This window comes from Harpia harpyja, chromosome 1 (assembly GCF_026419915.1).
Source record: "Harpia harpyja isolate bHarHar1 chromosome 1, bHarHar1 primary haplotype, whole genome shotgun sequence".
NCBI classification, from domain to species: Eukaryota; Metazoa; Chordata; class Aves; order Accipitriformes; family Accipitridae; genus Harpia; species Harpia harpyja.
The window spans coordinates 81532316-81548790 of NC_068940.1; the positions used below are offsets into that span (position 1 = coordinate 81532316).

Consider the following 16475-nt stretch of genomic DNA (forward strand, 5'->3'; position numbering starts at 1 on the left):
CAGTTTCTGTGATTCTTAAACATAAAGACTGTCCCCCAAATACTCTAGAGGAAGCAAATGAAGGTCAGTCATTCATGCCACTTTTGGTTTGGTTACTTTAACAATGTGACCTCAGATGTACAGTGACTTTTAACCGAAAGCACTGCTGGGTTTGTGCATTTCTCTTACTGTAACTGACATAAATTAAGCCCTCAGAATTAACCCCAAATACCACAGCACTATCACAGGACAGTCAACTATGTGTACAGAACTTTGTATGTTGCTTTTAATATTTGGCCATGTTTTCATTCAAGTAAAAAATTCAGTGCGCAACTGGTTCATAAATCCTGGGAAAAGCAGGAAAATAAGACTCTTGCAATACCCACACTCTAAAAGCCATACTATTTCTACCAACACAAGTCCTTCTGTTAAAAAAAACATTCAAGAACAACTGACAAGTAACCTCATGCCAAAAAAGCAAACAAACAAACAAAGTAATACGAAGAATGACAAAAGCAAGGCAAAGTCTCCTGAGAAGAAATCCATTCCCTGGGGAGGCTGAGGAGAACTTCAGGCAATGCATGCTTTGCATCAACCCTATACTGTGCACACTCCTCTCCTGTCTCCTCTTATGGTTCCTCTTTCACCTTTAAAGCATACTTACAATGCATACCACTGTGAAAATTGCCACTTTCAAGAATAAAAGTCATAATGTTTATTTTCACACTAGCTATTCACAGGCAAGTGGGGCTTGCGGGCCAGGGCATGGTGGGCTTTTCTGAAAAATTTCCCAAGGAAAGTAAATGAAACTATAAGGTACACTGCTTTTGTGGTGGGCAAATAACGAAAGCATTTAGTAGCTGGAGGTTCTGCTGCTGTAGTAGAAGAAATAACCTGGAGCAGGGACACACAGCAGCTACCTGGTATGGCAACTGTCTGTTCAGGTCCTTGCATCACTATGCTCCCACTCATATGCAGCTTGGCCCGGCCAGGGCCTCTGAATAACGATTTGCTGGGAAAGACATTCATGCTGACTATGGGATACAGTGGAAGATGGATGGGCTAGGTCCCAAGACCAGCTTCAGTGTCAGAGTAGATTTAAATCTACAGGGTCTTGCACACATGGAGGTATGCAGTGCTTGGTGTGTGGCCATGGCCACGAACCAGGGCTGCAGGTGCCCTGCCCGGGCAGGAGGTGACTTGGACCACCCTGGATGGGTGCACCTTCCCCGACTCCTTGTAGTTCTTCAGAGAGCGTGAGGGAGAGCTGGTTCCTCAGAATAAATCACACAGAAGCTGTTTAATCCATCACTTTCAGCCTCAAGGAGCTGGTGTAAGTAATCTGTGGCTGATGGGTGTGGAAGGAGACCAGACCTAACTTTCTTCCCCAAGGTCACAAAACAGCTGCAGCCAGCCTCACATTAGCAGAGTATTGCCCAGAGGGGTCACCTCGGCTGCCTTGTCAAAGGATGCTGTTGCACAAAACAGGCAGAACTGAAGAAAATAAATTAATCATACACATACATGAAAAAGTTGTGCTTAAAAGGTGAACAAGCAAAATTCCTCATCATTTTGCAATGAAACTCATCTCATGCCACTTCAGCTCCTCCCACAACACTGCAGGATCTCATAAGAAAAAAAAAAGACAAGTGTAAGCTTGCTAATCCTCACTTTTGCTAATGAGAGATTAATCAATGGACAGACACATGTCCACAAATGTGCTCTCTTTCCATCTCTAAAAAAACCCTACCCGAACACACCGAACAAGTACAGTGGCCCTTTTTATTTTCTGACTTGTAAGAGCTTGACAGCCAAATTAATAATCAATTAAAATAGTATTGCTACAACACTTGTTGCCAAACAACTGCTTTAGGATATTTCTTTTTTGTAGGACTTACTAAATGCAAATTTTCCACTTGAAACTAAATTGCTCTAGTTTAATTTTCATGTACTCATCAGAATCTGCATATACCCAAAAGCACTAGTTGTTAACAGTCACAGTGGTGAAAGCATGACACCAATATTTAGACAGAGATTATTTTTCACACCTAAATTGGAAAGAGTGGCACAGTGGGTGGAATACAATACCCTATTCCTTACACTACAAGGCTAGTCCCCACTAAATTTTTATCAGGAAATTTTTCATACATCAGTTGGAAATGCAGGATTTACGACTTCACTGATAAACCAATCATACACTCAAGCTGAAGTATGAGTTTGGAAAGTCACTTTCTTATGTTCACACCCTTATTTTTACTTGCAAAGCTCAAATACTGAATTTAACTTTGATTCATTAACAATTATACAATTAGAAACTATACAGTTAGACTAGCAATTTCAGAATCCATGTAAAAATGCTAGCATATATTAACCTATCCTAAATTCAACAAAACTTCATTAGTCTGTCTTCTAGGAATCTGTGTGAAAGCTCTGTATGAAGATGAAGAAAAAACAGGTTGTAAATCAGTGGCAAGTCTTTTCAGACACACAGACAAACAAAAATCCTCAACAAGCTGTTCTTTTCAGCTAATTTAAGTAAGCCAAAGTCTGTTATGAACCTATCCAGACTTATTCCCACAGTCCTCACTTACAAACATTTTTTATCACATATTTTAGCTTATGTGACAGTTAGAGAACGTCATGGCAAGGTGCATGGCTAAGAATGACGAAGTTGTATAAAATCCTATTTTTGACTTCACAAGACATCTGAAAAAGAGGACTCAGCTTTCTGTGCCACATAGTATTGCTAATGCATTTAATAACCTGGTATCTGAGACATGTACCTGAGCTAGGTATGACTGCATCACATTTTATCCAGTTTACATCTACAGAATCTGAATTAAATAAATAACAATGTGGCTAACCTCCCCAACAAATTACTTGATTTTTTTTTCTGTAAATGAAGAGCCTCCAGACACTAACCTCTTGTTTAATCTAGACTATGCTGCCTCTCAGCACTTAAAAGCTACAATCTGTTATTCTTGCTGTACACTCCTTTCCCCACCCTCCAAAAAAAGCACCTAGCAGTGCCAAAATCACACAGTTCAAGTAAGTACACTGTGTTAAGCATGTTTCTACTACATAAATGTCCCAAGGTCCACCAATTTTGTTTTTTTAGAACAAAATACAAGATGTTCTTAAAGGCAACTTCCCCCTAGCTTTTTCAGTGAGTTCTAAGACAGAAAAAAAAAAAGGAAGCAGTTCCCGATCTCATTTTAAACTTTGTTCTTTCCTTATACCATCATACAAGGTCATTTGTAATTTTTTGACTTCCAGGTAGACAAAAGAAGTTATGGGATTATGGCCTTCTTGTTGGTAAGGTCCTACTACACAACAAAAGTTCATAAAGTGGATGTAAGTGAGCAAAATGATGCATCAATTTATTGTAAAAAATAGTAATACCTTTATCCTGTAAAATATTCCTGCCAGCTGGGTGATGCAAAGGAGATGCTTCAGAGCTGTGGCCAGATTTTGAAGGAGAGGAAAGTGGAGTGTCTCCCCGAGCATGAGGGGAAAGGACACCTCCTTTGTGGTGCTGTCCTTCTTCTTGGTTTTCAGTTAGGTTGTCAAGTGAGATTGCTGCACTGCTAGCCACGGGGGAGAGGGAGGAAGCACCAGAATCTGATGCTGGTGAGGATGCTCTCATGCATAAGGGCAGTGGTGATTTTGAAATGTGCATGGGACTACTGTAACTGTTTGACGGCTGTTGGTATAAGAGATTATAAAGCAGGTTATACCATTTAGTAACCAATCAGAGCAAGGTTTACTTTGAACATGCAATTCTTTTATTCATTATTTAGTCTTTTATTTGTATGAAACGCTTTAGCAATTCATGCCATTACCTTTTGACACCACACACAGTGCTGCTTATTGGTATTTGCTTTCAGACGGAAGTCAGAATAGGACAAAACAATGAGTGAATATCATATCAATTGTGTTAACAAATTAACAAATAGAGAAACGCACAATTCAAGTTCCTTCCACCTCCTGCATAAATGAAAGGACTCACTCTGCATTATAAAGCACACATAAATCAGAAAGCCCAGGATACCTGTTAAAAAAACCCACAACAAAACCAAAAAATGAGGTGTGCTGACTCAAAGGAGACCGGACTCACACATCACTCAAGGACATTCATAGCATACTGGAGACAGAGGAATAACTACTGCCTGTGCTACAATGAAAGGACAAAGACAGAGGATGAAATGACTTACAGGGGCAATCCAGCACTCCACAGGAAGCCTAAAAGAGAGGGTAGAGTCCTTCTCACCTTTCGTTCAAGGCTGTCCTCTCCATCAGTTGAACTGATGCTATCATACAGCCTTGTTCTAGAAGGCCTCTGCCGCTTGTTCTTCACTGAAAGCTGAGCTCGAGTCTTCAGAGCTTTGGAGTCCAGTCTCTCCGTTTCCGGCACTGCTTCATTGAAATCTGTATGGAAACATGATTTGAAGCTACTTAACAGAAGAATCTTTCCTACTTTTTTCTAAGACAGGACCTGCAATTATGAGTACATGCACTTTGCATGTTTTACTTGTACCTGTATCTTCATAACTGTTGAAGTACACATGCAAAAAAAAGGTTATTTGTATAAACCATTAACAAGTTTATCTGTACAGATCCAGTAAGTGCATAGCAAAGAATCAACTGCAAATACTTAAAAATTCAGCAAATGATTCCCCCTGTTACGTGAAGGACCACACAAAACCAGCTGTACTAGCTGAGAAAGCAGGTCCACTTAGACTCCCTCAGAGGGACTTGCATGTGCTTGCCTGCAGAGAGTTCTCCTCCATCAGGGCAGAAAGCAAAGGAATCCTCATCTCGCTGCCCTCTGACAGACATTTCCCAGCGTATGATGAATATACCAATTTAGACCCAGGGGACCAATTCATTTAATCCCAACTCTGCCCTTTTAAGCCACTTGAGGAGGGGTGACTGGACTGCCATTTTTTTTCCCACAGCTGCCCCACTAAGCATTTCCTTTATAACTTCACCAGTTTTGCAGGCTGCTTGTCGAATTACAGAAGAAACATCTAGAGCAGTCCTCAGGCTGCTCTACATTTTAGCATAATCAGAATGGCTTACAAATTCAAAGAACATTACTTGTTCTCTCTTGTACTGAATGTCCCCCAAAATAACCTTGCACGAGATGTGCAAATTACGAGCAAGCAACGTCTGCAGTCAGTAGCGCACACAGAGCGATACAGGTAGTATCCAAATAATCAGATAACCATTTGTGATTGGATTGCTTTACAGGCAGCCTTTCACAGGATTATGAAACAACTGTTAAACTCATTCCTTTAGACCTACAGTGAAACAGCTTGCTTAGTCTATCACACTATCCCTCTCGCAAGGGGACAGCAGAGGAATCTCAATCCTCCTCTGGATTCTGAGGTCATCTGTTGTTCAAAGTTCTATGTGACAATACAAATAAGGTGCCTCAATTGTTCACCCCAATTCTTCTGTAAGTAAAAGCATCTTTTTATTAGCAGCTGGCAGTCTCATTTGTTACTTCTTCCCTTGCCACGCTGTCCTCAGAACCATTATCTCCTCTTGTAGATTCTTCTCTCTTTTATTCAGAGGTCCTTCAAACTCTTAAAATTTACATAAACTCAGGTAAACTTAAGTAAAACACCTCTGCCAGAATGAACCATCGTGGTCCCTCATACAGATTGATATGAGAGACCTAACACAAACACGGCCTTGCCTCGCTTGCACTTGGATCACATCAGAAGACACTGCCAAGCCCCTCTCCTTAAGCAGGAGTCTGCAGGATGCTATCATTAGTGTAGTTATCATCATCTACTGCAGTTGTCTGGTTTCAGCTTTCCAACAGCAATATATTTTGGCAAAAGCATTAGCAAGGTAGTGTTACAGTTTTGCAGGAAGAACTCGCAAGTGCTGAAATAAATTTTCACTGCAACCAGCTGTCAGCGATGTTACATAAAGTTTATCATGACAGTGAAAATGAAATGAAATTAATCCATCCAGAAGGTCCATGAAAGGCACCCTGAATCACAGCTGTTGAAGGCAGGAATGGGAAGGCCATGATCTGTACAAGAGCGAAGGGATTCTGGTTCTCTCCGATTAGAAAAACAACTATATTGTGTGGAGCAGGACATGGACTGTTAGATCTGTCATTATCCTGATTGAGTAGCTCAAAAACTCTCTGAGAGATTTGCAGTAAGGCAGTAGTAATTATCCCAACAAAACCCAACAAAGAGTCACCAGAAGATCTGGGTGAAAGGCAGGAGATGTACTCTGCTCTCCCACTTCTTAAATCTACAAGGTTGTTGTACTTTCTGAACATCTGGGCTTTCTGCAGATGTTGTCTTCTACCATATGTACTTTGAAAAAACAAAATAGAAAAAAACCCCAAACCCCAGTGCTGCATTGTTTTTATATACTATCAGAAAAGAGCTGGACACTGTCACTCTGATGCTTACTCACTGTCGTCTCTGTACATATAACTTTCTGCAGGAAAAATCATGAAAATGTAATTCTTTGGTTTTAAAGGGAAAGCAGTTTCAGATCCTTCCCCTTTCATCTACTGCCCAAACACCATTATGTGATACATGAAAACTGGAGAAATATTTCATACAAAAAATGGAACAATGAAACCATCTTACCTGCCTAGGTTCAACGCCACCCTATTCCTGAATGTCCTGTGAGCAAAATATACTGAACACTTCATATATGGCTTGCCTTTACAAATAGAGCTAATGTAACTGCACTTTTCTTAGCTATCAATCATCCACTCAAATGAAATCTGAGTACTTCAGCAAATATAACATTTTACAAAGCTGCAGTAAGACAAAACACATTTAAAAGGTGTTTCCAGACAAGGAATAGATTCTTTATAGTTTTAACTTTTTTTTTTCCCAATCCTCATAGCACAAATCAAACCAGAATCCGTTAGATTTATTCACTTGTCTAAGTACTGCATTCATAACACACTAATTAATTAGAACTTGATCTTACAGACATTTTTGCTTTAAACAAATATAAACAGAGACATCTTAGCCTCACTGAAGCCAATTAAGAAACTCTGACCAATTTGAGCAAAGCTGAGATTTTTCTCATTGCTTTCCATGGCATCCTGACCTTCAGTCTCAGAGAACGTGATTGCACCAAGGGTGGAAGTGACTCAGTGACATACCACTACCACCAAAACGGAGAGCTCTTGCTCTTCCTCCTGCTGTCACAAACCCCTGGCTCTGAGTCCCCCAGGATTTGGACTGCAGCTTGCTGATTCAAATGACTGACCCAGCAGAAAATATCAAATTTTAGTCTGACACTCCAACCTCTTCCCTTCTTGGTCAGTTTTCTGTTGTTTCAGTGAATCAATGTCTGCACAGAAGTGTGTACATGCTGGAACAGGGCAATGAGTGAGGAAGAACCAGGTGGCTGGACAAAGGCAGGGATGGCATGGGGTTTCCCACTTCAACAGTAATGATCTCTTAGTTCAGCTCAAACTGCCTCTTGAAATCAGAGCCGCAGGTTGAGTTAGTATGCCAGTAAATAACTGAGGGGTAAGACTCATTCAAACTCATTTTTATTTTTGCAGATTTATGTTGTCTTAAAGCACTGCAAAGACTTCCGGTACCATGTTTTGCTTTTCTTCCTTGTGTAAGAGTTAAATTCTACATTCAGATGACACTACAGAATCATTAGCATTGTCTGACTTGCAATTATGCTTCTGCTGTAAGTACTTGACAGGATAACTGCACATTGTCATGACTCAAACTGCTTATATTTGTTCTTTCAGGTGTACACACTTCCATACATCCCTTCCTTTCACTGCCCAAATTATGCAAATTATAAACACAGCACTGCAAACAGTTACTCACAGAAGTGGTCGTATTGGCCTTGTCAAAGCAAAATACCATCTGGGCCTGGAGCTTACTGCTCCCTCCACCCCAGAGCTGGGCTGCTCACACTCAATGGCAGCTCTCTGTTGTGCTGCAGGTACCTAACCATGGTTCAGCCTGCTGCAAAGAAGAGCTCACACAGCATCAGTAGGGGCTTCCCTCCTTCCATGTCACAGCTGCACTTAAGGTGGACTCTCATCCTTGGGTCATGTGGATCTGGACCTGAGCCACAACCCACGGACAGACTTCCCGGCTTGCCCTCAGATCTGCCTCACCACCACGAACCTGCCTGGGATCCCAGCTGACCCTGGTTTCCATCACAGGACCTGCCCTGCTTGCCACGCTTCGGTGCGGTGGGACTCGGCTGCTGTCAGGTGGTCTCTGCCCCAGCCACATGTGCTGTCATGCTCGGTCTCAGCTCCTTCTTCTGCAGAGAGCCACCGGCCCTCGCGGCTCCCCAGCACAAACACACACCTGACGTGTTTCTCTAAGAATCTCCCAACCCACTGGGGAGCCTGATAAATCTCTCACATAGAAGTCATAACAGGTTTTATTTTGCTCTCAAAGACGATGTAATTAGACTTTCTTTCAGCAGGCATTCAACCACTTGACTCCAATGGGTTTCCATCTGAATTATTTCAGTACCACTGTGGAGCGGGAAAGAGCTCGCCTGTCTTCCCACTGTTTTTCAGTCATACAGGCTGATAGATTTCAAAATCTCCTTCTGTGAACTGATGCACCCCCGTGTATCCCAAGGCACCCAGAAAGTATAGCCATCAAAGCGGCTTGAATGGGCATTTGCACAGAGATGAGCAAATACTGTCAAAGCCTGCATCAGCACTGAACTGTTTAGATTTCAAACCACTGACTCCAACCTGTAAACAGCTTGATTCTCTACTGCAGACAGAGCTCATGACCACTAAACCAGAAAGCTACAATGCACTTTATCTATTTTTCTGGACTCTCAGAATAAATCACATATTTGTAAAAGAAACACAATCCTCGGGCTTTTAGTATTCCCTGGCAAGGCAAAGCAAGAACTCTGTGGGCCATAATGGATTTGATTTTCTCCTTCTAACCTCCACGGATGTTACTGGCAGCCCCTCAAACTCAGTATGAGGTTATGTTACAGCCTGAGGAGTCGTACAGTCTGGCATGATGCTAAACATGGCCAGAGCCCCTGCAGTGGCAGGGACAGCTATGCTCGTACACATGCGACCACCAAGTTGCATCCCTTACTTCCCAAATCTATTACCACGCAAGAATGTAATAAACACTTCAGATCACATTGAAGCAAAAAATGTACTTGGCATCATTTTAATTAAAATATACATTTTTACATAACCAGATTTTTTGAGGGAAGACAGACCTGCAAACTTCATGGGATGTGGCTGTGCACATGCAGTCCCACTCCACAAACCTAATGATGAGGCTTGATAAAGAAGCGTGTGTTATACTTGCCAAACAAAAGCCAGAAAAGAGACTGGAGCGCTTGCATGAATGTCAGAAAGACGGTGTGCACAACACACTGCACCCGGAGGAACTCTGCTCACCTTGCAAAGACATTGTGGACATCTCCCCTGCCCTTTATAGCTCCTCTGCAAACATCCACAAGTTGATTAGTAAATACACTAATTGTTAGTGTTTAGTATTACTAGACAATGGCAAGTCCTTTTCTTAAGAGGTTCACACAAGGATGATATGGAGACATAGGCTCTTTGTCTGCAGAGCAAGTATCACTACATTACAGTCTGATACAGACTCTGATACAGAATTTACTGGAAAAGGTATATGGAAGTCAAAGAGTGCTACAGCATGTTTAGGGATCTCTTTATTTAAAAAGAGGGCTTTTCTTTTTCTCTTGTTAAAAACACAAATCCAGCCTGGAATCTAAGGTCTAACTAGGCTTTTTCTGCTTTCAAAAAATCACTGCTCATTGTCTATTTTTCCTAGCAAATAATTTGTGTTTGTATTCAGGTGGTTAAACTTGGGCATTTAAATTCACAGATCATCTATTCTAGCTCTCAGAAGTACTGAACACTGGTAACATTTCTCCAGGGGAATGTTTTTGCAGTGAAAAACAGCAGCTCTTGGAAAATGAAAATTTTCATGCAAATATATCAGTTGAAAAATATAATTTGAAAGTACTGACATGCAGAGTTTTAATGCTATACAAAGGAATTTTCAAATTTTTAGAAAGAATTTTACAAATAACTGGGTTTTTTTACATGTAGAAATTCCTGGATTTCAGCTCTTGAGCCATATATGTGTGTTGACATTGTTACAACAGTAAGTGTAAACATGGTTTTTGTGAGTCAGGTAAAGAAAACACTCTTTCCCCTCCCGATGCAAACTACTGAAAGGGTTTCTGTTAACAGCGTTGCTAAGTATTAAATATTTTGTAACACTTACTGAGTCTCTATGGCAGAAATTCAGACTTTCTTGTCATCCTGAGTGCTTTTCTGAACTTCAGAGACTTCAGTATAATAAATACTTGCTAGAAAGAAACATCTCTGTGAAGATTTGTGGAAACCAATTCCACAAGGTCTGCGTATCACCCAAGTGCTGTTTCAGCAGGACTAGCTCTTTTTTATACACATACTTTGTTAAAAATATAATTCATACTGATTTTTTTGTAGTGCAATATTCAGTTTGGGTCCACACATGAAATAACTGCTAAAATATCAATTTTAATAAAACACCTCTGTGCTTGCTAGAAATTAATTTATTTGGTAATGTGATGCATTTTTTTTCACCAGAGAAATAAATAATATTATAGTTTATTTAAAAGGAAAACCTATATAAGGAACAGAGCCTGGTGCTCCCTTGTCAGAATCCCAACACCTCTGACACCTCATTTCACAAATGTTACTAAATGCACAGTAAGTATTGCTCCTGCGCCAAGCAATTTTGTTCCAAGGCTGTGGACCTAAATTCAGCTTTAATTTTGCATATACTTCCACAGTGAGGAGCCACTTTCAATTACAGAACTTTAACTAAACCTGTGGAAGTTATCTGTATATTTTCACTGGCACAGCCCGAAAAATGGGAAATATCTTTTCTATGCAGAACAAGTAAAGCTTACAGTCACCCTGTTACAGCATCTATCCAGATCTCAGTGTTGCCACAAGTTGTTTTAGTTCTTTGGTAATGCAGAACAGTCTCACAAGTCTTATGTTGTAAATCAGGCTGTGCTATAGCTGAATAAGCTTTTTAGTTAATGTGCTAGCAAAGAATTTGCATTTTATTCACAAAAGGCTGCATCCTGAGAAATGGTGAGTGCCACCTACATGGTTCCTTTTGACGTCTGTACCAAGGTGGGATCAGAACCTGCAGAGATGCATTCAAAACAGTAGATTTAACACTGTTTTTCGCATTCTGGTAACTTTGTTCTTGTTTGATCTTTGGTGGTTGAGTAATTAAGGACAGATTTAGGAACACAGGAGAAAACACAATTTTCTCCTACTTCATTTACATAACAGAAGCATTGAATTAAACCTAAATGTTAATGGCATCCCACTGAAAGCTTTAAGAAATCAATAATGATCTTTGCTTTATTAGCACTTAGTCACTTCCATTTCTTTAAGAATATACATTGTACAGCTATTCTGGAACTCTATACGGGCATTATTTGGTATAACCCTAATACAGCTGTCATTAGATACTGAATTTTGGAAAAGTAACAATATCCCTGCATTATTAATTGTTTCTTTTAAATCCTAAATGATAACCATGCTATTTACATACATATTATTAGGAGTTATGGTTTGGTTCAAACAAACCTTGACTTAAGCCATCCAGGCAGGACACTTGCTTAGTATCTAGATTTTCCACTGGATCTCCTCTAGAAACTTCTCCAAAAGATGTCTGCCTTTCAAAAATGTTGTTGTTATTGTTAACCTGGCTCCCATTTTGCTTCATTAGCCTGAAAACTTCTGCTTCCAAGTCTCGTATCTGAAAGAAATACAACACAGTGTTACCCATAACACACACACGTCTATTAGATACCATTTTTTTCCAGAGTATCAGATAGAATTGCCTCATTCTTCAAATATGAGAGTAAATATTACTCACGCGGGCTTGTAAGCCTTGAACCTCTGCAAGGTGTGCTTTCTCCAAATCTTCTATCTTCTTTCTTTCAGCTTCCTGGCGTTTGATGAAGTCAAGTTCTCTTAGGGAAAAAAAGATGTATTTGCTGTCATCAAAGCAATCAGATTCAAACAGAAAATGAAATGTGCTGATATATCTTAAGCTATGCATCAGAAAAATCTGTTCTTAAATAATTTATTAATAACCTAGTAAGAAGTATGAAACTGCAATTAGGACAAAATCCTAAACAATTACTTAGTCTAAGTGAATATGATAGGTGAAGATATAAAAATGGTAAGAGGAATTTATTTGGAAAAAAAAAATCTCAGTTGTTCTAATGGATAATCAAAACAGTTAAACTAATTTTTTCATAATCTGTATTTACAATGAAAACAACATTAGCTTAGTTTATGCTGTGTTCTGTTGTAGGAAATAGAGCAATATCTCTGTTTTATTGGAGTATGATTGCACTCCTTCACAGAAAGGACATCCGTAAATTTCCAGGTACAAATCTAATTTTCTAGCAAGCTATAAGGAAGTCTGTTAGGTGATTTTAGGAGTCTGAGATAATTAAAAACAACTGACTAGATCTTTTACTAATATAAAGCAGAATAACAACAGAAAGGCTATCCAAGCTCATTCTAGCTATTTTCCTTATTTCTTTTTATTTTGAAAATCTAAGATGTTAGTGATAGAAAGCACACTAGATGCCAGCTAGCTCTGGAACAGTCATGAAATTCCAAGATGGGTAATGACATTTTGACTATCTAAACCCCTTTTTAATGGGACAGGATATTTACTTCTGCACTCTCAGTTGTCACTTGACATTACTGTATGTTTTTGAGTTTTCTTCTTTAAATGAGTGTATTTCAGCAGAAAATGAAAAAGTTGCTGCAGAGAAAGAAATTTGGGGCAATGGAAGCTGTTATAGAAATGTAAGATGTTATTATTCTTGCTAGCCATCAGGGAGAGGGGACCACATGAAACAGAAGGGGCCAGGTAATCATCAGTTAGCTCAACTCAGCTCAAACATTCTTGGCATCTACGAGAAGAAGAAAAATAAAATGTAAAATGTAACAAAACAATTTTCTTCTTGATGTTACATTAGTACACAGCAGGAGTGAATCCAGCTGACACAATACCAATATAAATTGCTGCAAACCTTGCTAATCAAATGCTTTACTATGATTACTATTGGTTGTTTGCAACCACATTGAGTTATCCAGTAATTCTGAAACATTCCAACTTGGAATACTACAGACTAAGTCTTTATTTAGTTACAGCATTATTTTTCAACAACAGTAAACTAATACTTGAATACTACTAACATTTTTCCATAATAAAGAGCCTCTGTTTTTCATGAAAAAAAAAGGTGAAAAATAGTGTTTACCTTACAGGTGTTTAATAGTGGGTTTCATATTTCAAAATATATCACATATATGTTTCCTATCTGGCCACTAAGTCATTTGCTGAGCCTGGCGTAGCTGCTTACTTTTGCTGAAAATCCTTGATTAATTTCTTTGCCTTGTTATATTTCTTCTCCAGAGCCTGATACTGGCTTTGCGTCTCCTTGAGGTGCTCATTCACTGTGTGACACAGGGTTTGTGCCTCAATCCAATAACTCTCTAATTTCATCATCCTTTCCTTATTCTCCTCAATGTTCTGCTGGAGTTGGGTCTTCTCCAATTCCCACCTCACCTTCTCATTCTCAGCAGCCTGCAGCTGAACGAGAGTGGAGATGCAGTCAGTAAAAAGCTGCAAAGTGCAGCCTAATAGTTTAGGATTAATTCAAACAACGTGAACAGTGAAAATCAGTAAATTATTAACTATAATAGTAATATGCTAGCAGTGAAAAGAGCATTCCAGGACAAAGAAAACAGGCTGATACATACATTATTCTTCCTCATAAAACAAAGCAGAGCCTTTGCTCTGTGTTCCAGTGCAGCCTCTATGCTTCTCTGGCTTATACTAACACACTTTAAAAATGTCAACAGTGGAGTTTTCAGGCAAACTGCAGGGTTAATCATTCAGCACTGGGGATGCATTTTGCTCTATGCATGTGGCTTAGGTGTTACAAAACATTCATCCACTTTCATAAAACGATGAAATGTCTTATTTTTTGGGTGGGAATCTGATTGCCAGGTTCTATATTTGATTTAAGAACAATTTAGAAAATAGGAAAAAAAGCCAATTGCATCTAATCTAACTATCTGCTTTTTTACCCGTATTAGAAATCCTACTGAATTCTTACAATGTCTGTTTTCATGTCATAATCTTGCTTAATCTAGAAAGCCAAACAAAAGAGGCTGGAGCATAATTCAAAATTTAACATCAGGTCATAACCTAGAATCTTTTTTCATTTAAGCAAGCACAGAGTTTTGCATCCAATACTGAAACTGTGCCAGAACTATTACAAGGGCAAAGAGAACCTCTTAGAAATATATTACTCTTGCTTGCTTTAAACTTGCTTACCAAGTTGTAAATAGGTAATATGAAAAGGAAAATATGCCCTTCCTGTTGAAGATTTCAGGTGCTAATTCTGCCAAACACATCAGCACTGCTTAACTCTATGACCAGTGCAGTTCCACTGCTAGTTCCACTATTTGGCACCAATGAAGCCCAATGACTTCTTCCAAGTGACCTCAAAGAAGTCTGAATTTTACTGCTGAGTTTATAATAAACTTTGTTAGTTTTTTGTTAGATTTTTTTTGTGTTAGGCTTCTCACTTCCCAGCTGAAGCTAGCTGCAGGTTTCAATGTTTGGTGCTGGATAAGGGTAGGGTTGTTCAGCAGCTTGTATATTTTAGCTACTAGGATCTACAGAAAACAAAAAATGCCTTAACATCTCTGTTTACTTATCAAGACTGTCTAATTTGCTCTAGGCAGTTCTGCTAGCATCATGGATGATACATACACAAAGAAAATAAGTTGTTTGCAGTTTTATTAGTAATATACCTAAACTAGCCACATTTTCTTTGGCTCTACTGAAAACACTAGGTAAAGAAGTCCAACACAAAAAGGCACATTAACCCTAATCTTGCAGATTTGCAGAGATGAATGTTTACACCCACGCATCACTGCCATCAAGTCAATGGGGCTTGGCACATTCCCAAGGGATTGACTGTGTGGCTCCGATTGCTAGATTCAAACTGGAAAGCAGAGGAAGAAAAGATTTCTGACCTTCTGAACTGAAACAGTACATCAGAAATTGTCCTTACAGAACATAGTTCCACTGTGACTTTCTTTTTAAAAGTAATTTGTGCAGATTTGATAAACAGTATGCAAAATACATGGTGAATGCAAATGTTGCTAGAAAGAAATAATAATCTAAAATGTTTTTCTGAAGTACAATTTTCTTTCTCTTCTTTTTATTTCCTTTATAAAGTACTCAAACTCAAAAAGAAGGATGTCATTATAAAACCTAATATTACTCAACAACTGAATTATCACTTGACTTCCCATAAAGGTTATCCTAGTACAAAAAATACAATTCCTTTTTATTGCTATAGCAATAAATAACCAAGATGTTTTCTGTTAAACTGGTAAGCTTTTCCCTTTCTAGAGTATCTTTTAAAGAGAACTGCAACAATATGAAACAGCACTTTTTCTTCTGTATATAAAAAGTAATTTCTAATAAATACCTTTAAATAAATTAGGTTTTTTTAAAATGTCAAAAAAAGGAAACTAGCATAAACAGGATGCTTTAACATCACTGTTAAATAAAAAACCTACTAACTTAGACTTGAATATTCAATCCAAATATAATTTAAAAACCTGAGAAAATGCATTAGAATTGTAAAACCAGAAATCTGCCATTTAGTCATTATGATACCCCTTAAAATGTATGTTTAATTGAAGCTACACAAGTTGGCAGTTTCTCTTAATAGCAGCACTTAAGATTTTACTTGAAACTTTGAATAGAGAATATACCCCAAGACAAGATTTAGCTGAGCTACCGTGCTTCTTAATCAGCCTGTAATAAGGATGTTGACTTCTCCACCCACATAAAGATACATGTCTTAAGATCTGATTTTGCACGAGAGGAAAAAACCAGCATGTATTAACCGTATATTGATTCTTACCTTCGTCTTCAGCTTCTGAATTTCAGCTTCTGTAACTGCATGTTTGATTTGCAACTAAAATTGAAAATATAAAATAAACAAGTGAAGTCACAGAGAGTACTCCAGTATTTTTAAAGCCTGTGCTGCAAGTTGAATACCTTATTACACAGCAGAAGGCCTTGAAGAGTGCTGCAGTGCAGTAGATTGTAAATTAAAATGTCTAGCTTGCAAAATGACTCAGTCTGTGCAACCTAATTAAAGATAGGATGTGGTCTAACCACTCATAATTTCAAATCAGAACATCCAATCTGTTTAGCAAAACCAAATGTCTTATGCTTAAAAAAAAATAGATGTTATCCTGCTGGGCTTTGCTCTCCTCTGATGTGAACGTGAAATACGTCCCAGTGCTGTCAGAAAGTCCCACTGCATTGATTAAAGCAGGCACGTTACAAAAAAGCAAATATGGAAATAAGTGATTT

The 16475-nt window shown here is 38.7% G+C and overlaps 1 protein-coding gene across 6 annotated transcripts in view; it reads right to left on the reverse strand.

The window, feature by feature from the left end:
• PPP1R9A (protein phosphatase 1 regulatory subunit 9A) overlaps positions 1 to 16475 on the reverse strand; it is a 149715-nt gene that overhangs the window by 17751 nt on the left and 115489 nt on the right. For 4 of the 6 annotated variants that reach the window (XM_052801729.1, XM_052801745.1, XM_052801723.1 and 1 more), the window contains exons 8-13: positions 16018 to 16071; positions 13429 to 13658; positions 11922 to 12018; positions 11630 to 11801; positions 4250 to 4407; positions 3382 to 3682 (exon numbers count right to left, since the gene is read on the reverse strand). In XM_052801729.1, the coding sequence (XP_052657689.1) occupies positions 3382 to 3682; positions 4250 to 4407; positions 11630 to 11801; positions 11922 to 12018; positions 13429 to 13658; positions 16018 to 16071 (1012 nt within the window). The remainder of the gene's footprint in view (positions 1 to 3381; positions 3683 to 4249; positions 4408 to 11629; positions 11802 to 11921; positions 12019 to 13428; positions 13659 to 16017; positions 16072 to 16475) is intronic. The other 2 variants (XM_052801765.1, XM_052801755.1) reach the window with 1 other exon arrangement.